General features: G+C 39.4%; 2 protein-coding genes across 2 annotated transcripts in view; one reads left to right on the top strand and one right to left on the bottom strand.

Annotated features, from left to right (window-relative positions):
* LOC306982382 (NACHT, LRR and PYD domains-containing protein 12-like) overlaps positions 1–4,623 on the top strand; it is a 194,298-nt gene extending 189,675 nt beyond the window's left edge. Inside the window, exons 17-20 of the mRNA XM_079582295.1 lie at positions 2,171–2,347; positions 3,327–3,503; positions 3,897–4,073; positions 4,444–4,623. Of these exons, the coding sequence (XP_079438421.1) occupies positions 2,171–2,347; positions 3,327–3,503; positions 3,897–4,073; positions 4,444–4,621 (709 nt within the window). The 3' untranslated portion in view covers positions 4,622–4,623. The remainder of the gene's footprint in view (positions 1–2,170; positions 2,348–3,326; positions 3,504–3,896; positions 4,074–4,443) is intronic.
* Positions 1–6,186, bottom strand: part of LOC306982469 (uncharacterized protein) — a gene marked incomplete at its 3' end in the record, with an annotated part of 41,308 nt that extends 35,122 nt beyond the window's left edge. Inside the window, exon 1 of the mRNA XM_079582405.1 lies at positions 6,156–6,186. The remainder of the gene's footprint in view (positions 1–6,155) is intronic.
* Between the last annotated feature and the right edge of the window lie 16,118 nt (positions 6,187–22,304).

Below are 22,304 nucleotides of genomic sequence, written 5' to 3'. Positions count from 1 at the left end.
GTACATTTACAACAAACGATGTGATAAATATTTCTACTGGTATTTTATTCAGCTCACTTGAAGGAGTAGTATTGTTTAGCCTTAGCTACGATGCTAACTTATAGTTTGAGATATGGAGGTTTCATATTGAGCTCATGAGTCAAACCAGTAGATGGCGCCCCTGCGATGCTCACACTTCGGCTGAGGTGGTTTAGAGGAATAAATCCCTTAGAAAAGCGACTGTGCGATGCTCTCTCTCTATTCGCAGTCACTGACAGCGAGCGAGTCGTCTACCAGCGGCCATCTTTTTTTTGTAGGATAGTTGCTACATCAAGCAATCACAAGTCATGAGAATGTACCAACTATCCTACAAAAAAATAAACCTTGCGCACAGTGGTGACAGCGGTAACAGCCGTCTGTCAGTCCTGTCAGATCGAAGGGTCTGAGACTGTCAACAGAGCAGACCCCGCCCACACACTCACCCCCCTCGTCTCCCCCAAAGCCTCCGAGACCACCCCTTTCTCACACATTTTTGACTTTTGTTTGTGGGTGGGAAACGGCTCTGCCACGCCCGTTTAGTTGCACTTTCAGATGAGCGAGGCGCTGCGGGCGCTGCGGGCGCTGCGGGCGCTGCGGACGCTGCAGACGGTGCAGACGGTGCCGTATTCTCGTGAGACCGAGGCGGCTGGAGCGCCTTGGGTCGGCGAGCGAAGTTGCTTTTCTCCGCCTCGCTCGGCTGCCTGAACTACAAAGGCCAAAGGGATTGTGGGAAATGAAGTGCTGTAAACACGTTTGCTGACAGAGGACTGACAGATGATGGATCTGAGTTGTGTTTAGATCAGAAACGTGTTGCCCTGACGCTCCTACTTAAAGAGATCTACTTAAATCTGCAGAAATGCTTCATATTTGACAGAAAGTGCCGTGTGTTCAACATATGGCCTACATTTAAATAAGCATAAGTTTATTATTCTAATCCTAAACTGTAAGAGGAGAGTCTGTTATTGTAGCTGTAGTGATGGGTCTGTCTGGTGTGTGGGAGAAGCACAAATGTGTTACAAACTTTAACAATAGTTTTATTCCCAAACTCTTTGTAACAAACGCGAGACGCTGCGTGACCTGAGGCTCCTCTCTGTTCTCGGGGCTGAGATGTGTCTGACTTGATTAGAGGCGCCTTTCTCCGCCCTCGGCGCCACCGCCTGGTCTCGTCTGGAATCGAGGCGAGGCCACTTCATCTTAAACACACCTATTGTTCAAGTCGTCTGGAGGCGTGTCCTCCCTTTGGTTAGCATGTGGCTAATTTACCAAGGATACATCAGTGTAGCCTTCACTGCCTTTGCTCAAGACAAAAACACCCATAATGCACCACGGCTGTCAAGAAAAGAAAAAGTAAAAGAGGTGAATAAAGTCAGCACGGCTTGTGTGACTTTTTAAAGCATTTAAATTCCACTTTTTAAGAAAAATATACGAGCTCTGACTAGTTTTGTGGTTCTGCCCGTGTTCATTTTATTTGTGTCTTTTTACAAACAAAAAAACTTTTGAAAGATTTGGTAAAATAATTAATTTTAGGTTTTAGTTTTTTTTAGTCAATAATAGAAAAAAAACATTTTATTTTTTTTATCATAATTTTTATGAATGTTTCATTCAAATATTTAAGTAAATGTCACTGCTTCACGGAGCAGCAAAGGACTTGATCTGTTTAGTTGGAACTGAATTTAATTGATATCAAGTTTTTATTCCCACTTTCGGACTTTATTTTGTATTTTTTTATCATCTGGTTTCATCATCTGTGAGAGCTTTTTATTTATTCATCTTCAGTTTGTAAAAATATAATTACTTAGAATCTGCCTCAGCAGACCCTCTGCCCTGGACAAAACAGAACTTCCTTTTTTATTTTGTGATGTCACTTCCTTTGCCTTTGAAGTGAGTTCCAGTAGCAGCTCTTTTTGGACCAAGGCTGGACCTTGGTTTGGAAGGAAGTGAGTTTGGAGGCACAGCCTTCAACACCAAGGCTTTGGGAAACAGCCCTTATTTTAGAACGTTTTAGGGAAAAATTAAACTTCGGTTTGTGGAAAATTATTTTGTTCTTAACTCTTCAGTTTGAATTCATGTCGTTTATTAATCAATATGTCTTTGTGTTTGTTTTATCTGTTTTAACTCTGGATTTTAATCACTTCATTTATTCTTTATTCAGATTGAGTAACTGTGGTTTGTCAGAGATCAGCTGTTCCTCTCTGGCCTCAGCTCTGAAGTCCAACCCCTCACATCTCACTGAGCTGGACCTGAGTGAGAACACAGACCTGTCTGACTCAGGAGTGTCTCATCTGTGTGGTTTTCTGCAACTCAAAGACTGTCGCCTGCAGATTCTCAGGTCAGTTCACTGTCTCTGTGTCAGAGCTCAGGTTTTAACACAAACTATGAACAAAACAGTTTACATTATTTGTTTTTGTTTTGTTCACGATAAAAGTAAACACAGTTCCATAAGAATGAAAGTCTCGAGGTCTTTTCCTACAGACTTTTTGAACACTATTTTTTTTTTTAAAGAGACATAACAAAATGAATGAAATTTATTCATTTATTTAGTTTAGTTTAGTTTTATTTTATTTATTTGACAGGGACATGTACAGGAGCATTAATCAGCATATGAAAAGATGCTTTGTACCAGACTTTAGCTCTTGGAGCTAATTTCCATCTGCAGTCCCTGAGACAGACATTTACATTTGTGCTTTTTATACATTAAGATTTGTATGTTGCTCAAACTATATTTTATAAAGTTTTAGGAAAGAGACTTTAAACGGTTTGTCGAAAACTATATTGTTTTGTTATTATTAAGTGAAATCATTGATGTGAAGGAAGGTTCTAGGCCAGTAACGCGGAGTAGAGAATATTTACTGGGTGAAGAGAACAGAACATTTGAACAACGATAGACATGGGTTTTTATCCTAGTATGTAAATGAGGTACGTACAGGGCGGATCCTTAAAGATGATCGGCTGGAGTCCACATTCTAAGTAAAAGTTGTTATTCTCGGTGAGTTTAGTTGAGACAGACTGTGTGTCTGTGAGGCCCCGTATCAATCACTGTGAGGCCTTAAGATAGAAAAACACACTTCTTGGCCAATAGGTTACCAATACCTCCAGGTAGTGTAGGAAGAATATACGTGTCATCCTCATAACTGAACACACTGGCATATTTATTCATTTATAATGTAATGTGAACATAGAAATGTTAAAATTATGATTTCATTAACTCTTCAGTTTGAATTCATGTTGTTTATTTATCAATATGTCTTTGTGTTTGTTTTATCTTTATTAACTCTGAACTTTAATTACTTTATTTATTCTTTATTCAGATTGTGGCGCTGTGGTTTGTCAGAGATCAGCTGTTCCTCTCTGGCCTCAGCTCTGAAGTCCAACCCCTCACATCTCACTGAGCTGAAACTGAGTTATAACACAGACCTGTCTGACTCAGGAGTGTCTCATCTGTGTGGTTTTCTGCAACAAAAAGACTGTCGCCTGCAGACTCTCAGGTCAGTTCACTGTCTCTGTGTCAGGGCTCAAACTTTAACACAAACTATGAACAAAACAGTTTTAATGATTTGTTTGTGTTGAAAGTCTAGAAGTCTTTTCCTACAGACCTTTTGAACTCTGCAAATGATTTAAAAAAAGACAGAAAAAAATGAAATGTATTTATCAGTTTATGCTTTTTATACATTAAGATTTGTATATTGTTCAAACTATATTTTATAAAGTTTTAGGAAAGAATTAAACTTTAAACAGTTTGTGGAAAATTCTATTGTGTTTTTATTATCAACTATTAACTCTTTTAATTAATGTCGTTTAATATTGGAGATGTCTTTCTTTGTGTTTGTTTTATCTGTATTAACTCTGCACTTAAATCACTTAATTTATTCTTTATTCAGATTGTGGGACTGTGGTTTGTCAGAGATCAGCTGTTCCTCTCTGGCCTCAGCTCTGAAGTCCAACCCCTCACATCTCACTGAGCTGGAGCTGAGTGGTAACAAAGACCTGTCTGACTCAGGAGTGTCTCATCTGTGTGGTTTTCTGCAACTCACAGACTGTCGCCTGCAGACTCTCAGGTCAGTTCACTGTCTCTGTGTCAGGGCTCAGGTTTGACACAAACTAGAAACAAAACAGTTTTAATTATTTGTACATTTTCTGAAGAATGAAAGTCTAGATTTTTTTTTTTAAAAAGAGACAAAAAATGAATGAAATTATTTATCTATTCATGCTTTTTATACATTAAGATTTGTATATTGTTTAAACTATATATTTTTTTAAGTTTTAGGAAAGAACTAAACGTTAAACGATTTGTCAAAAATTCTATTGTTTTTTTTATTAACTCTTCTGTTTTAATTCATGTCGTTTAGTACTGTTGATGTCAGTCTTTTTGTTTGTTTTATCTGTATTAACTCTGGACTTTAATCACATCATTTATTCTTTATTCAGATTGAGTAACTGTGGTTTGTCAGAGATCAGCTGTTCCTCTCTGGCCTCAGCTCTGAAGTCCAACCCCTCACATCTCACTGAGCTGGACCTGTGGAATAACGGTCTGAGAGAGTCAGACCTGAAGGAGCTCCTCGTCCTTGAACAGAGCCCTCACTGTCGACTGGAGACACTGAGGTGAGTCCTGACTTTATGAAACTGTTCTGAACCTGGAGCCGCATTTTCTGTCTGTTTTTGTCTCTTTGAATAAAATCACTGAGGCTGTTGGAGTTTGTTTTAAAGAGTTTTCTTCGTCCAAATCCATTCTTCATTTAAAGGTCCCACATCAGCAAAGACTCTTTTTAAATTATAACCAGGTTATGTTTAATTAAAAACAGACCTGGAGACTTTATCCTTTCATATATTCCAGTGTCGGTTAATAAAATATTTCATGTGAAAATAAGTTGTAATTAATTATGTTGAATTTGAAGCTAATCTGATCTTTGCTTCTCAACAGTTGGAAATAGACTAATGTGTCCTGAAGATGTTTAGCTCCAGATCAGACGCCTCAGACTGAGCCCAGGAGAATAAACAGAAGGATCAGCATCACGGCTCAGAGGAACAGGTCTGATCTCCATCAAGAACAGGTCTGATCTCCATCAAGAACAGGTCTGAGCTCCATCAAGAACAGGTCTGAGCTCCATCAAGAACAGGTCTGAGCTCCATCAAGAACAGGTCTGAGCTCCATCAAGAACAGGTCTGAGCTGCGGGCGGAGGCTGAAGCTTCTTGTAGTTCGAGTCCTGTAAAGACTCACTTTGTGCTTAAAGTCTGGCTCCAAAGAGTTTCTCTTGAATAAAACTCTCTGTGTGACATATTTGAACCACACTGTTGTTTTTGTACATTAGAAATAAAAAGCTGAAGCCTAAAGCTCAATTCACACGGGATGAGTTTGACCTCAGGACCACATGTGATTAGTCATAATCACGGAGAAGGTCTGTGATGTTAATCCCATGTCAGTGATTTATAAAGTCAAAATCCCTCTGTGAATGACCTCCTATATTTAGCTGAACTCCGAGCTGATCAAACTGATCCAGTGTGAATCAGCAGGTCTGTGATTTGGACAGAAATGGGAAAGATCCGACACGTGATTCCACTGTTTCTGTTTCCTGAGCACATTTTTCTGAACTGTTGCTGAAGAACAGAGGCTGCATTAGTGTTTGGTTTTGTACAGCCCAGGATCACAGCAGGAGTTTCCTCACAGGCTGCACAAAGACACTGCATTTGTTCAGATGTGGTGGATTTTCTAAGTCTCAACAGTTTTACAAATAAACAATGGAGAGAGTTAAACTCTGAACCAAGTGGTCCTTTATTTCCCTGCACAGGGAGAACACGACATCACCAGAGCAAAGGTTCTGCTCCAGGACACGCTCAGCACACGTTTAGAATCAGTTTCTACTTGTCTCTACTTGTCACTAACAACATTTTTCCATCTCTTTTCTGGATCGCACGTTCTCTCAGCTTTTGGTCTGCTCTCAATTCCACCGCCTGAGCAGGTTTTTCACGGCTTTTGGAGACCTTCAGGAATGAGCGTTTTTCTCTCTTGTAGCCACTGAACACCTGACCTGAACACTTTACTGAAGCGTTTAAATAAGGAGGTAAAATGACACGATTAAAAACAACTCACCTCTAACTTATTAAAGCCTCGGGGGGAAAACCAGTTCCTGTAGAAACTTACTTCTTCTTCTTCTTCTTTTTCTTCTTCTTCTTCTTCTTTTTCTTTTTCTTCTTTTTATTTTTTTTATTTTTCTTCTTTTTCTTCTTTTACTTTTTCTTTTTCTTCTTTTTCTTTTTCTTCTTTTTCTTCTTTTTCTTTTTCTTTTTCTTCTTTTTCTTTTTCTTCTTTTTCTTTTTCTTCTTTTTCTTTTTCTTCTTTTTCTTCTTTTTCTTCTTTTTCTTTTTCTTCTTTTTCTTCTTTTTCTTTTTCTTCTTTTTCTTCTTTTTCTTCTTCTTTTTCTTTTTCTTTTTCTTTTTCTTTTTCTTTTTCTTTTTCTTTTTCTTCTTCTTCTTCTTCTTCTTCTTTTTTTTCTACTTTTTCTTTTTCTTCTTTTTCTTCTTTTTCTTCTTTTTCTTCTTTTTCTTCTTTTTCTTCTTTTCCTTTTTCTTCTTTTTCTTCTTTTTCTTCTTTTTCTTTTTCTTCTTTTTCTTCTTTTTCTTTTTCTTCTTTTTCTTCATTTTCTTCTTTTTCTTTTTTTTCTTCTTTTTCTTTTTCTTCTTTTTCTACTTTTTCTTTTTCTTCTTTTTCTTCATTTTCTTCTTTTTCTTTTTTTTGTTTTTCTTTTTCTTCATTTTCTTTTTTTTCTTTTTCTTCATTTTCATTTTTTTCTTCTTTTTCTTCTTTTTCTTTTTCTTCTTTTTCTTTTTCTTCATTTTCTTCTTCTTCTTCTTTTTCTTCTTCTTCTTACGGATCTTCAGCTCTTTTTACCTTTTGCTGAAAAAATCATAAAAAACAATAATTCTTAAAATGAAATAAAATCGGCCTCCAATCCGTGCTATAAATGTGCTTTCAGAACCTTCTGCTCAATGACTTAAACATACAATAAAAACACAGACTGACCATCTTCTTAGTGACGTCACCGTTTTGAACGCGTGTCACTGGTTGACGGAGGTGTCAATCAAAACAGCTGATCATGTGACTGTTTTTGAACCTCAAATGGCCGTATAGAGGCGAGTGTATCATGTACAGAACATTCTGCAAAAACAGCAAATGTAAACGATTGTATACAAGACAAACTAAACTCTCCCCTCCTCGTTATATATTTTATTATGGGTTTTTTTTTCCTTATTTTTGTACATTTGTTTGTCTCTTTTACATTTGTGTGTATGTTTTTGTATATTAGTTACAGTATATACATAAAGTAATAAAAAAAAGAGTTCTATCAGTGACGTTCAGCAGAAGTTTCCTTGATGTCTCTGAATGTAATCGTTTCCCCGGTGCCTTAAGGGTTAACTGTGTGGCTGCGTGACAGAGGGCGGGGCCGGTCCTCAGGTATAGAGCGTGTGTTTCCGCCACAGTGTCACAAATGTGCGGCTGAAGGAGAGATTACAGGACGGCGGGGGGAGAGTCGGACAGAGGAGACGCTTCAGAGCCCACACTCAGGTGAGGCCACACTTTACAGACTCTCATCACTTCATCATATACAGCAGTGTTTTCAAAAAGTGGGAAATTAAGCATCATATTCATTGGAAAAGCTATATTTTGCAGTAAAATGTGCTGCTTTGGGAGAATTTTAGGTTTATTTTTACCACAGCATTGTCCTTTTTCTTGCAAATACCACTTTTAAGTAATTACTTTCTACATAAACTGCAATACCCTTGAGGTAGGGGGTACACGGACGACCACTGAAAAGCCCAAGGGGTTCGCAAGACAATAAAGGTGGGAACCACTGATATACAGGATCACACACACAAGAGCACATCTGGCCTTAGTCAGCGTTCAGTGGATCATAATGAGAGCATTATTAGTGCTGTATCAGTGTAACGTGTGTAAATGCTTATTTTAAACCGTCAGAGGAAATACGTGTGTGAACCTGTGAGGAGTCAAAGTGTGTGTGAAGGAGTGCGGTGAGGAATGCAGTCGAGCTGAGCCGCTCCCACTGTTTCCTGTTCGTCCAGTCACAGCTACAAATAAACACAGAATAAAGCAAATATGTCACAGATATTCCACAAATCCTAATGAACAATTACAGAAGGAAATGAACGAAACTAAAATCCAACTAGAAAACATGATTTCCCATAAAACCAACTTTATTAATAACAATAACAGTGAACTATTAGCAAACCTATTACAATATAAACAAGAAAAAGCAGTTATTCCATCAATACAAGATCATTCCGGCATCATAACATTATATCCTTGCGACAATGCACCAGACACAGCAGAAATAAAACAATCCTGAGTTATCTTAACCTCCCAACACTCACATCGCAACAAGCAGATGAATTAGAAACACCATTCACTACAAGAGAAATATATAAAGCCTTCAATAATAAGTCACCAGGACCAGACGGAAACCCAGCCCAACTTTACAAACATTTCTGGGACTTTCTAGCTCCACTTTTCATGAGAGTAATGTCAGAAATAAAAGCAAGTTCCATCATTCCTCCCCATATGAACACAGCTGTTATTACAGTCGTGCAAAAAACAAGTAAAGACCCGACAAACCCTTCGAATCATCGGCCACTGTCATTAATTAATGTGGATCTCAGAATAATCTCCAAAACACCAGCGTCTAGATTAGAAACGCCCTCACTCATTCACCCAGACCAAACCGGATTCATTAAACTGTCATTAGATGCAGAAAAAGCTTGTGACGAGGTTATTTGGCGATTTCTTCTCAATACATTTCACACGTTAGGGTTTGGAGAATCGTTCATCCAAGGGGCACAAACAAGGGATGGGACGAAAAACCGATTTGAATCGATTCACCGATTTGCGCACGAGAGATGCGAGAGCGTCGGCAGAGAAGCCACAGATCGATGCAGTTCAGAGCATAAACATAAGATCGGATTTTACGCTCGTATCGGTTTAATCTAGATACGTGACAGATGTAAAGCCCCTCGGGCCACTGCGCGCCTCATCTGTGTGCGAGGAGCGCGTGTGTCTTACCGGTAAACTTCAGGCTGAGAGCGGCAGAAGTTCAGAAACACATCTGCGGTGTGGAGTCGGGTCGGCCTCTGCGCTGTGTGGAATGAAGGACGTCCCGTGTGCAGAACGCGATGAAAAGTTGCAGGAACAAACGCTGATAAATATTCCAAACATCGCCATGATCAGCATCTTCATTTGCCCAAGTCATGATGTCACTTACAAGCGTGAAGAGTCCACGAAGAGTCCAGAAATCCACTTTACTGCATTAGAGCCAGGTGGGAGTACACGTGAGACTGCGCTGAGGAAGAGGGAGCCCCGCCCACTCATTAGCATAACCATGTGAGCTTTTCTGTGTGTGCTATTAATGTGGAAATAATGCACACAATCGCCTTTTTAATTTAACAATACTGATCAGAGATTCATAATAATTGTCCCCCAAAAGTGTTGAAAAAACTAAAGAACAAACAATCTTAAAGGGGCTGGAAGCAAGTTCGCCATTTTATACTCACTACTGCCACCTCAGGCCATATGTGTGACTGCACCTTCTATGTTAAGCTCGTGCATGACGGCAATTCGGGCCGAAGTGACACATTTTTGAGTGACCGTACAGGATTTTAGAGGCAGTTGTGGTGAACAGGTCTGAGCTCATTCTACACATTAGGACATGGCTGGAACATGTAGGGGGAGGAAAATACTTAATTTTAACATTTTTAAACTCCTTATAGTCCCTTTAAGGTGGATAAACCCATAGTATATATAGGATACAAAACCAAAAAAAGTTTATATATGCAGTCTACATCAAAAAAATATGTAGGCTAGTTAACTTTAAAGTTGTCTAATATCAATTAATGGCCTCAATAATTGTGAACATGTGTCAAATCTTAATTTATTTGAGCTGGTTCTGTTGAATCTTTGCATCAAGCAAAGCGTGGATCACGAAACATCGAGATGCATCGTGATAATCGGCCTAAATGGAATCGTATCGGGCTGGTGGTGGTTACAGATGTGTGGATCGAGATGCATCGTGGTCTTGGTGATGATTCGAATTGCAGCTCTGGTTTGACCAAGTGTGTCTTAAATGAATCGGATCGTGGCAGGTGTATCGAGTTGCGAATCGGATCGGACAGAGGCCTAAGATTCCCATCCCTAGTGCAAACACTTTACACCCAGAGCTACAGTCACCACTGACGGGACCACGTCACCACACTTCACACTGAGTCAAGGAACCAGACAAGGATGCCCACTTTCTCCTTCCCTCTTCGCATTATTCATCGAACCCCTTGATACAGCAATAAGAAACAATATCAATGTCTGCGGAATTCATAATGGAGACACAAATCATGAAATCAGCCTGTTTGATGAAGAGCTTTTAATGTATTTACAAACTCCACAGACATTTCTACAAGAGACATTCATTAGTGTTAACTTTAGTGTTAAACGGCAATATTGACAACTATGGACAGTTTAAAAAAAAAAAAAATACACATTAATTAATTCTGTAGGAAATGAACCAGGGCTGACCAGCTGGTAATGGAAGAGTCTTGATTGTCCAGAGACATAAACTCCAAAGAAATATGCTTTAAAAGCAGGTTTTTCCAGTGTGATATGTTTCTGTTGATTCTAGATTTCCAGTTCACGAGAATGGTCTTTTTGGCGATGGTTAAGGCCACGATGAGCAATTTATTATCTATGTTTAGGGAGCACAGACACCTATTTACACGCCACGTGGGAGTGTCGACCGGTGCACTCCTTCTGGACGTCTGTCACTGACAATCTGTCCACCATCTTGAGTTACAGAATCCCACTAAACCCTGCTCTGTGTCTTCTAGGAGATATCGCACAAATAAATCTTCCAGAAAAACACAACATTGCTCTCCTGACCTCTCTAACTTTTGCTAGGAAAAGAGAAAAAACAAAAGAGCATGTGACATCACCCATTGGATAAATTTAATCATTGATCATATAATAGTAAAGAATAGAGCCCACAAACAGAAGCATATATCGACCTTCAATGAAACATAGACCCCATATTTGAACCACTTTCATTCATAACTCTCTATAAAGCTTTACACATAACAGGACGTATACACCCAGACTATAGAATCCCTCCATCCCTCAACGCATATCACAGTTCATATTTACTAGCTTTGCTCCCAGTGGTATCGACTGTCCTACTTATTATCATTATTATTGTCTCTGTCAGTATTATAATCCTATCTGTTATCATTTCTCTTATTATTGTCATTTCTATTATTGTTGCTGTTGTTGGTAATACTCAAGTGTCTCAAACATGGAACAGGTTATGGTTAAATCGAGAGGACAAAGTGATAAAAACTCTAGAGTTCTATCAGTGATGTTCAGCAGAAGTTTCCTTGATGTCTCTGAATGTAATCGTTTCCCCGGTGCCTTAAGGGTTAACTGTGTGGCTGCGTGACAGAGGGCGGGGTCGGTCCTCAGGTAAAGAGCAGGTGTTTCCGCCACAGTGTCACAAATGTGCGGCTGAAGGAGAGATTACAGGACGGTCCCGTCATATCCAAACCAAACAGAAACCAGGGAGAGTCGGACAGAGGAGACGCTTCAGAGCCCACACTCAGGTGAAGCTTTGGAATCAGACAGAGCCACAGTTTACAGACTCTCATCACTTCATTATACAGGATCACACACACAAGAGCACATCTGGCCTTAGTCAGCGTTCAGTGGGTCATAATGAGAGCATTATTAGTGCTGTATCAGTGTAACGTGTGTAAATGCTTATTTTAAACCGTCAGAGGAAATACGTGTGTGAACCTGTGAGGAGTCAAAGTGTGTGTGAAGGAGTGCGGTGAGGAATGCAGTCGAGCTGAGCCGCTCCCACTGTTTCCTGTTCGTCCAGTCACAGCTACAAATAAACACAGCGTCACATGAGGAGGTTTATCTCTGTGTTTAACGGCTCTGACTCTCCCCCAGGACGAGACTCCAGGAAATGGCAGAAGGAAAAACAAAGCCTCCAGAGGGCAGCACTGAGCCACAGCTCTGTGGGACAAAGTGAGTTCAGCCGTTTCTCATCGACTTTAACCTCCTTCAAAGACAAATGTGTTTTTAGACAAAGCAAAAGCAGATTATTGTTCTCTCCACAGACACAGATCCACAGTCTCAGTGTCGGCTCTGTCCACTAAGAGCGACAGGTCTAAAGGTGAAAATCCATGGTTCAGTCCTGAACCTGCTCCAGACAAGTCGCCTCCTGGTAGAGCTATAATCGATGCCGCTCTCCTCCGTGTTCGCCTTCGCCCACACGCAGAGTCCACCTCCCGGTAAGATCCCGACGATGTGTACAGAGACCCCAGCCTCTTAGCCGCTATCTATCTATCTATCTATCTATCTATCTATCTATCTATCTATCTATCTATCTATCTATCTATCTATCTATCTATCTATCTATCTATCTATCTATCTATCTATCTATCTATCTATCTATCTATCTATCTATCTATCTTCTAGATCCTCTTTATCAGCTGTTGGACTTTTGCCATGGAATTATCAGACGGAATATTTGGTTGATGAAACGGTCAGAGTTTGACACCTATGCTTTAAATCTTTGTTTTTAATGTCGGCCAAGTATTAATAATGAATATTATTAACATTATAATTATAAGAGAAAAACTAGTCCTATTAATCGTGATTAACTTGCTGTCAATTGATTTTTTTTTATGTTTCCCATTAGCAATTTTATGCAGCAAATTCATGATTTATATATATATATTTTTATATTTACATATATTTTTTTCATTCTCATGGCAGATTGTGTCTCTAACAAACCCCAAATAATTGCGTGTAATATTTAATTTTAATTTGCTCGTCTCCACTAAACCCAAAACCACCAACAAACGAAAACTCTAGAATTGTTCATTTAAATGTTCTGTAGTTTGTTATTCATTCCCCCAACGGCCCAAGGTGAAAACACCAAGAGAGTTGTGTTTATTTAAGAAGAAATCTGCCTAAACTATTCATCTGCTTTTATACCGAACAAAATGACCAACACCGTGTGTTCTTTTGAAACAATCGTTCTCGTGATCAGGCCAACAGTGAAAACGCTTTTTTCTCTAAAATTGTGGTTATTTCAAGGCCAATTTTTCCATTTTTTGTCTGACAAGTTCAAATGTAAAGATCAAATCTACAATCAGGGGGGTCAGATGGAGGCAATGAAGTTTGGGGCACAATTAAACAGCTCATTTCTTTATTTTCTACAGAATAAATCAGCCTTTGTCTTTGTGTAGTGTTTCAGTCTGTCTTTTCTATACTTAATAACACCTCCCTCCCTCTGTCTCACCACCTCTGCTCCTCATTCACCTCCCTCCCTCTGTCTCACCACCTCTGCTCCTCATTCACCTCCCTCCCTCCCTCTGTCTCACCACCTCTGCTCCTCATTCACCTCCCTCTCTCTGTCTCACCACCTCTGCTCCTCATTCACCTCCCTCTCTTCCTCTGTCTCACCACCTCTGCTCCTCATTCACCTCTCTCTCTCTGTCTCACCACCTCTGCTCCTCATTCACCTCCCTCTCTTCCTCTGTCTCACCACCTCTGCTCCTCATTCACCTCTCTCTCTCTGTCTCACCACCTCTGCTCCTCATTCACCTCCCTCTCTTCCTCTGTCTCACCACCTCTGCTCCTCATTCACCTCCCTCTCTCTGTCTCACCACCTCTGCTCCTCATTCACCTCCCTCCCTCTCTCTGTCTCACCACCTCTGCTCCTCATTCACCTCTCTCTCTCTGTCTCACCACCTCTGCTCCTCATTCACCTCCCTCTCTTCCTCTGTCTCACCACCTCTGCTCCTCATTCACCTCTCTCTCTCTGTCTCACCACCTCTGCTCCTCATTCACCTCCCTCTCTTCCTCTGTCTCACCACCTCTGCTCCTCATTCACCTCCCTCTCTCCCTCTGTCTCACCACCTCTGCTCCTCATTCACCTCCCTCTCTCTCTGTCTCACCACCTCTGCTCCTCATTCACCTCCCTCTCTCTGTCTCACCACCTCTGCTCCTCATTCACCTCCCTCTCTCTGTCTCACCACCTCTGCTCCTCATTCACCTCCCTCGCTCTCTCTGTCTCACCACCTCTGCTCCTCATTCACCTCCCTCCCTCTGTCTCACCACCTCTGCTCCTCATTCACCTCCCTCGCTCTCTCTGTCTCACCACCTCTGCTCCTCATTCACCTCCCTCCCTCTGTCTCACCACCTCTGCTCCTCATTCACCTCCCTCTCTCTCTCTGTCTCACCACCTCTGCTCCTCATTCACCTCCCTCTCTGCCCCCAGTGTCTCGGTGAAACCTTCTCATTATCGCCTCATGTAGGTAAATCTCATTCCTGAGTTCCTTTGCATGTCCTTATATGGTGTAATGGAGGCGTGCAGGGGGCGTGTCCTGAGGAGGGTCATGTGGCACATTTCTGCTCCAGGTGGAATCAGTGAAGGGGAGAGGACGTGTTGCTGCTCGTACAGAGGGTTTCATTAATCACATTGGGTTTTGCTCGTTCGGACTCTTACAGGCAGATTCTCAGAGACAGTTTTATAAATACATTACAGTGACGAATGACCAAAATATTGAATATATAATTTCTGTTTGTTGTTTGTTTGTTATTTCCTTTTTGCTTCACTGAAAGGCAGCCTGTGTGTACTTTATCAAACAAATCAAGTGCAAGATATGAATAAACGTAGCCTATGTGCACAAACTGATACAAACTGACTATTTGGTCCATTTTCAAGTTTTGCTATTTTCTCGTCTTGAAATCCTCCCCCGTTGATCAGAATAATCCTGTTTTTTTGGGATCAAAGTTATCCAGATTCTGCTGAAATGTTTAGAACAACACAAAGTAAAGGTTTGATCCAGATTAAAACTAGGATTGGATTACATGATCTAATCTGATTTCAGAATCTTCTTTCCCTTTTGAACCACCCATTTTCAAAATCTGATCCAATCCAATAACCAAAATCTGACAAGATTATCTTTGAACAACTGGCTCTATAAACTCAAACTGCACTGAATCTGTGGCTGCAGCTCGTTGCCTTTCTCTCTCCGGCTCTGCCCGACTCTCCTGCAGCCCGGAGCTGCTGCAGATTCATGACCTCTGTTTCAGCTGAAAAATACAAAGATTATTCCAGCGAAACAATGCTGTGCAGGCACTGTCTGTGCATTTTAAAATGTTTAACTGAGCCACTTTAATATTTTCAAATAACAAAATGTGAAAAAGACGAGGAAATGCACCGTGAGGACCCGCACTCAAGTAACTTCACCGTATTTTCCGGACGATAAGTCGCTCCGAAGTACAAGACGCACTAATGAGAAAAAACTACAGGCTGAGGCGCACGGTTTGCTAACGCGACACAACGAACTAAACAGGTGTTATGTTAACGTCACATGAACAGCTCAGATACTGAAGCATAAAGAACAAACCTCTGCATCGCTGACAAACCTCTCCCAGCAGCAGGTTTTTAAAGCTCTCATTTGTGAAGTCGTCCCTCTCACTGTGGCTCGAGCTTTTAGCTCGTGATCAGCTTTGTTCTGTTTTCTTTAAGAGTGACCTCCGCTTCTCGCTCACTCCTAACTTTCTTTCTACTGCTCGATTAGCCTGCAGCGCCCTCTAGTGGCATGTGAAATTATATATTGGAATTTGAGAAAAGAAAAAAAAATCACACATTAGTCGCTCTGGAGGATAAGACGCGCCTCATGCCAAAGTATGAAAAAAAATGTGACTTATAGTCCGGAAAATACGGTAATAATATTATTAATGATAATTATAATAATTGAATCCACTTGCAACGGTAAAGACCCTCAGCCCAGGCCTCTCGGCCTCAATCCTGCCCCGGCCTCAGTCTCACCGCAGTGGAGCTGTGCTGTATATAATAAATCCTTTCTATGGCCAGGGCCTTTTAAATGCTCAACACTAGGGAGCAGCCATTATGCAAAACTGCAGCTGGACAGAGGAACAGTATGATTTTGTAATTTAAAGAAAAGCTTAAAAATGTGCCAAATCATGAGCAGGAGACACTGATCAGTTAGAAGTGAAACAGTGAAAAACCTGATCTTCTCTCCACAGAAGCAGATCTACAGCCTCAGTGTCGGCTCTGTCCATGAAGAGTGAAAGGTCTAAAGAAGAAAATCCATGGTTCAGTCCTGAACCTGCTCCAGACGAGTCGCCTCCTGGTAGAGCTATAATCGATGCCGCTCTCCTCCGTGTTCGCCTTCGCCCACACACAGAGTCCACCTCCCGGTAAGATCCCGACGATGTGTACAGAGACCTCGGCCTCTTAGTCGCTAGCTGGCTAGCATTAGCTTGTTTGCACTAGCTGGCTAGCATTAGCCTGTTTGCACTAGCTGCCTAGCATTAGCCTGTTAGCACGAGCTGGCTAGCATTAGCCCGTTAGCACTAGCTGCCTAACATTAGCCCATTAGCACTAGCTGACTAGCATTAGCCCGTTATCACTACACTGAAAGGTAGCCTGTGTCTACATTGTCAACTTCATCACTGTAACAGTAACAAATCCAAATTCCAGCGAAACAATGCTGTGCAGGCACTGTCTGTGACAGAGGAGCTTTTAAAATGTTTAACTGAGCCACTTCCATATTTTCAAATAACAAAATGTGAAAAAGACGAGGAAATGCACCGTGAGGACCCGCACTCGAGTAAGTTTACTGTATTCTCCGGACGATAAGTCGCTCCGAAGTATAAGACGCACTAATGAGTAAGTAAGTAAGTAAGTAAGTAGTTAGTAAGTAAGTAAGTAAGTAAGTAAGTAAGTAAGTAAGTAAGTAAGTAAGTAAGTAAGTAAGTAAGTAAGTAAGTAAGTAAGTAAGTAAGTAAGTAAGTAAGTAAGTAAGTAAGTAGTTAGTAAGTAAGTAGGTAAGTAAGTAAGTAAGTAAGTAAGTAAGTAAGTAAGTAAGTAAGTAAGTAAGTAAGTAAGTAAGTAAGTAAGTAAGTAGTTAGTAAGTAAGTAGGTAAGTAAGTAAGTAAGTAAGTAAGTAAGTAAGTAAGTAAGTAAGTAAGTAAGTAAGTAAGTAAGTAAGTAAGTAAGTAAGTAAGTAAGTAAGTAAGTAGTTAGTAAGTAAGTAGGTAAGTAAGTAGTTAGTAAGTAAGTAAGTAAGTAAGTAAGTAAGTAAGTAAGTAAGTAAGTAAGTAAGTAAGTAAGTAAGTAAGTAAGTAAGTAAGTAAGTAAGTAAGTAGTTAGTAAGTAAGTAAGTAAGTAAGTAAGTAAGTAAGTAAGTAAGTAAGTAAGTAAGTAAGTAAGTAAGTAAGTAAGTAAGTAAGTAGTTAGTAAGTAAGTAGGTAAGTAAGTAAGTAAGTAAGTAAGTAAGTAAGTAAGTAAGTAGTTAGTAAGTAAGTAGTTAGTAAGTAAGTAGGTAAGTAAGTAAGTAAGTAAGTAAGTAAGTAAGTAAGTAAGTAAGTAAGTAAGTAAGTAAGTAAGTAAGTAAGTAAGTAAGTAAGTAGTTAGTAAGTAAGTAAGTAAGTAAGTAGGTAAGTAAGTAAGTAAGTAAGTAAGTAAGTAAGTAAGTAAGTAAGTAAGTAAGTAAGTAAGTAAGTAAGTAAGTAAGTAAGTAAGTAAGTAAGTAAGTAAGTAAGTAAGTAGTTAGTAAGTAAGTAGGTAAGTAAGTAAGTAAGTAAGTAAGTAAGTAAGTAAGTAAGTAAGTAAGTAAGTAAGTAAGTAGTTAGTAAGTAAGTAAGTAAGTAAGTAGGTAAGTAAGTAAGTAAGTAAGTAAGTAAGTAAGTAAGTAAGTAAGTAAGTAAGTAAGTAAGTAAGTAAGTAAGTAAGTAAGTAAGTAAGTAAGTAAGTAAGTAAGTAAGTAAGTAAGTAGTTAGTAAGTAAGTAGTTAGTAAGTAAGTAGGTAAGTAAGTAAGTAAGTAAGTAAGTAAGTAAGTAAGTAAGTAAGTAAGTAAGTAAGTAAGTAAGTAAGTGAGTAAGTAAGTAAGTAAGTAAGTAAGTAAGTAAGTAAGTAAGTAAGTAAGTAAGTAAGTAAGTAAGTAGTTAGTAAGTAAGTAAGTAAGTAAGTAGGTAAGTAAGTAAGTAAGTAAGTAAGTAAGTAAGTAAGTAAGTAAGTAAGTAAGTAAGTAAGTAAGTAAGTAAGTAAGTAAGTAAGTAAGTAAGTAAGTAAGTAAGTAGTTAGTAAGTAAGTAGGTAAGTAAGTAAGTAAGTAAGTAAGTAAGTAAGTAAGTAAGTAAGTAAGTAAGTAAGTAAGTAAGTAAGTAAGTAGTTAGTAAGTAAGTAAGTAAGTAAGTAGGTAAGTAAGTAAGTAAGTAAGTAAGTAAGTAAGTAAGTAAGTAAGTAAGTAAGTAAGTAAGTAAGTAAGTAAGTAAGTAAGTAAGTAAGTAAGTAAGTAAGTAGTTAGTAAGTAAGTAGGTAAGTAAGTAAGTAAGTAAGTAAGTAAGTAAGTAAGTAAGTAAGTAAGTAAGTAAGTAAGTAAGTAAGTAAGTAAGTAAGTAAGTAAGTAAGTAAGTAAGTAGTTAGTAAGTAAGTAGGTAAGTAAGTAAGTAAGTAAGTAAGTAAGTAATCTTTATTTATTCAGCACCTTTCACAGACAAAGGCCACAAAGTGCTTCACAACACAGTTAAAAGCAGAAACTACACACAATATAAAAAGGGCTCAAAACAACACAGAAATCATAGCAGCCCAAAAGTAGCTCATTAAAAGCTTGAACAAATAAATGTGTCTTAAGTTCGCATTTGAAAGAATCAACAGAGTCAATAGAAGATCATTCCAGAGCCTGGAAGCAACAGGATCGGTCGCCTCTAGTACGAAAACTCGTATGTGGAACCTTTAGCAGATTCTGATCCTCAGAGCCTCACAGGGCTGTAAGGCTGGACCAGAGCACTGATATAAGAAGGAGCCTGACCATGCACGGCTATGAAGGCTAGAACCAGAACTTTAAACTTGATCCTAAAAGACACTGGCAGCCAATGAAGCTGGTTTAAAATCGGGGATATGTGGGTCCTCCTGTTTGTGCGGGTCAGAACTCTCGCTGCAGAGTTTTGCACTAATTGCAGTCGAGAAGCTCCTTCTTGTTAAGACATGAAAACAAACCGTTACAATAATCTAAACGTGAAGACACAAATGCATGGATGATCAGCTCCAAATCATTACGTGAGACCATATTCCTAAGTTTAGAAATGTTCCTCAGTTGAAAGAAGCAGTTCCTGGTTAGCTGCTCACAGTGCTGCACTAATGACATGTCTTTGTCAAAAATAACTCCCAAGTTACGAAGGCTTGGTTTCGGAGACTGGCCTAAGTCACCCAGGAACTGTTTAATCCCTGGAATTGAATCATCAGGTGCGATTACCAGGGTTTCCTCTGCATTGAGCTGAGTTATCGCTGAGAAATTGTTTTATTTCCACTAGACAATGGAGCAGAGAGTTTAACTTCTGGATTTCGGACGGTTTAAAGGAACAGTAAAGCTGGATATCGTCAGCAAATATATGGAAAGAAACGTCACTGAACCTTTGGATGATCTTTCCCAAAGGGATCAAGTACAACAAAAATAAGACGGGACCTAAAACGGACCCTTGAGGCACTCCACACAACAAACCCACAGACTCAGACCTTATTTGGTTAGCTGTAACACTAAAGCTACGCCCCGATAAATATGAGGAGGAACCTCCGCTTCTCGCTCACTCCAAACCTTCTTTCTGCTGCTCGATTAGCCTGCAGTGCCCTCTAGTGGCATGTGAAATTATATATTGGAATTTAAGAAAAGAAAAAATGAGCACACATTAGTCGCTCCAGAGGATAAGACGCGCCTCATGCGACTTATAGTCCGGAAAATACAGTAAAAATAAAAATAATGATATTAATTAAATCCACTTGTAACGTTAAAGACCCTCAGCCCAGGCCTCTCGGCCTCAATCCTGCCCCGGCCTCAGTCTCACCGCAGTGGAGCTGTGCTGTATATTATAAATCCTTTCTATGGCCAGGGCCTTTTAAATGCTCAACACTAGGGAGCAGCCATTATGCAAAACAGCAGCTGGACAGAGGAACAGTATGATTTTGTAATTTAAAGAAAAGCTTAAAAAGGTGCCAAATCATGAGAAGGACACATTTATCAGTTAGAAGTGAAACAGTGGAAAACCTGATCTTCTCTCCACAGAAGCAGATCTACAGCCTCAGTGTCGGCTCTGTCCATGAAGAGCGACAGGTCTAAAAATCTCCCTCTACACTTCAGTGGTGAACCTGCTCCAGACTCACAGTAAGAACTGACCTAAACTGTGCTTTATATTTGTGATTGTAACTTTTTATTTTATTTTTTGTTTTTAGTTTAGTTTATTTCATTCAGTATCTTCACATAGACATGATTGACGACAAAACATGAAAACACAGAAACAATGACTGAAAAGGGTTTTGGCTGAAGTGAAACACTTTTCTAAAGCCAAACCCTATTACAACTTATAGTAACTTAGATACAGCAGTTTTACCATCTGCAAAATGAGGACAAATGATTATGTTTCTGTATCAATTAGTCACACATCAATCAATAATGTAATGTAAAGACAAAATATAGTGCACGCAGGAGAGTTTATATGTGAGTTTGCGCTAGTGCCTTATAGCTGCTAATTACATTAGATTTGATTTTTTTTTTAAAGCGTTTAAGGATGTTGAGTTTTTTAAGGTGTCGTTCAGAATATTCCAGACGTTTCCTCCTCTGACTGAGACACATCTGGCTAAATGCACTTTTCTGATAGATCTGAGTTCCTCTGAGATTATAGCCAGTCTCTCTGGGTTTAAACCTTTCTTTAAACATTCAGGAACCGTATGGTTATGAACCTTATACATAGCAATAGCTGTGCCAAGATCAACTAAGTCGTGTAGTTTTAGTATTTTTAATTTAATGAACAAAGGATTTGTTGGGGCAAAATAATCTGCACTATTCTGACCGCTTTTTTTTGTAGGATAAAAACGGGTTGGATTGTACTTTTATAGTTATTCCCCCAGAGCACCACACCATAGTTTAGGTCTGGAAGAATGAGAGCAGTGTATAATAAATGGAGTGATTTTTGATTTACAACTGCTTTGATTTTACACAATATGCCAATTATTTTTGATACTTTTGATTTCACGTAATTTACATGCACTTTCCAATTTAGTCTTTCATCAACATGTACTCCCAAAAATGTTGTATGACACACCGTCTCAACTTCCATTTGGTTGATTTTTAGTGTTGTTGGATTATCAATTCTCTTATTACCGAATATAATATATTTTGTTTTATTCACATTCATTGATAATTTATTATAGTCAAACCATCTTTTTAGTAATTCTAGTTCCTTTTCAACTGTATGCATTAACTGTTCAACATTTGGTCCAGAACAATAGAGGCTGGTGTCATCAGCAAACAAAATACACTGTTCTTAAGGACTTGACAGATGTCATTAATGTACATGATAAACAATTTTGGCCCAAGAACAGACACCTGCGGGACACCATGAGTTATGGTGTGTTTTTCTGAATTAATATGATTAATTTGTACATATTGCTGCCTCCCACTGAGATAACCTTTTAGCCATTCTCAGTTGAAAGAAGCAGTTCCTGGTTAGCTGCTTACAGTGCTGCAATAATGACATGTCTTTGTCAAAAATAACTCCCAAGTTACGAAGGCTTGGTTTCGCAGACTGGCCTAAGTCACCCAGGAACTGTTTAATCCCTGGAATTGAATCATCAGGTGCGATTACCAGGGTTTCCTCTGCATTGAGCTGAGTTATCGCTGAGAAATTGTTTTATTTCCACCAGACAATGGAGCAGAGAGTTTAACTTCTGGATTTCGGACGGTTTAAAGGAACAGTAAAGCTGGATATCGTCAGCAAATATATGGAAAGAAACGTCACTGAACCTTTGGATGATCTTTCCCAAAGCGATCAAGTACAACAAAAATAAGACGGGACCTAAAACGGACCCTTGAGGCACTCCACACAACAAACCCACAGACTCAGACCTTATTTGGTTAGCTGTAACACTAAAGCTACGCCCCGATAAATATGAGGAGGAACCTCCGCTTCTCGCTCACTCCAAACCTTCTTTCTGCTGCTCGATTAGCCTGCAGTGCCCTCTAGTGGCATGTGAAATTATATATTGGAATTTAAGAAAAGAAAAAATGAGCACACATTAGTCGCTCCAGAGGATAAGACGCGCCTCATGTGACTTATAGTCCGGAAAATACGGTAATAATAAAAATAATGATATTAATTAAATCCACTTGTAACGTTAAAGACCCTCAGCCCAGGCCTCTCGGC

This window comes from Gobius niger, assembly GCF_951799975.1.
Source record: "Gobius niger genome assembly, chromosome: 24".
Classification (NCBI taxonomy): domain Eukaryota; kingdom Metazoa; phylum Chordata; class Actinopteri; order Gobiiformes; family Gobiidae; genus Gobius; species Gobius niger.
This window is presented reverse-complemented; position numbering and strand designations above follow the sequence as displayed.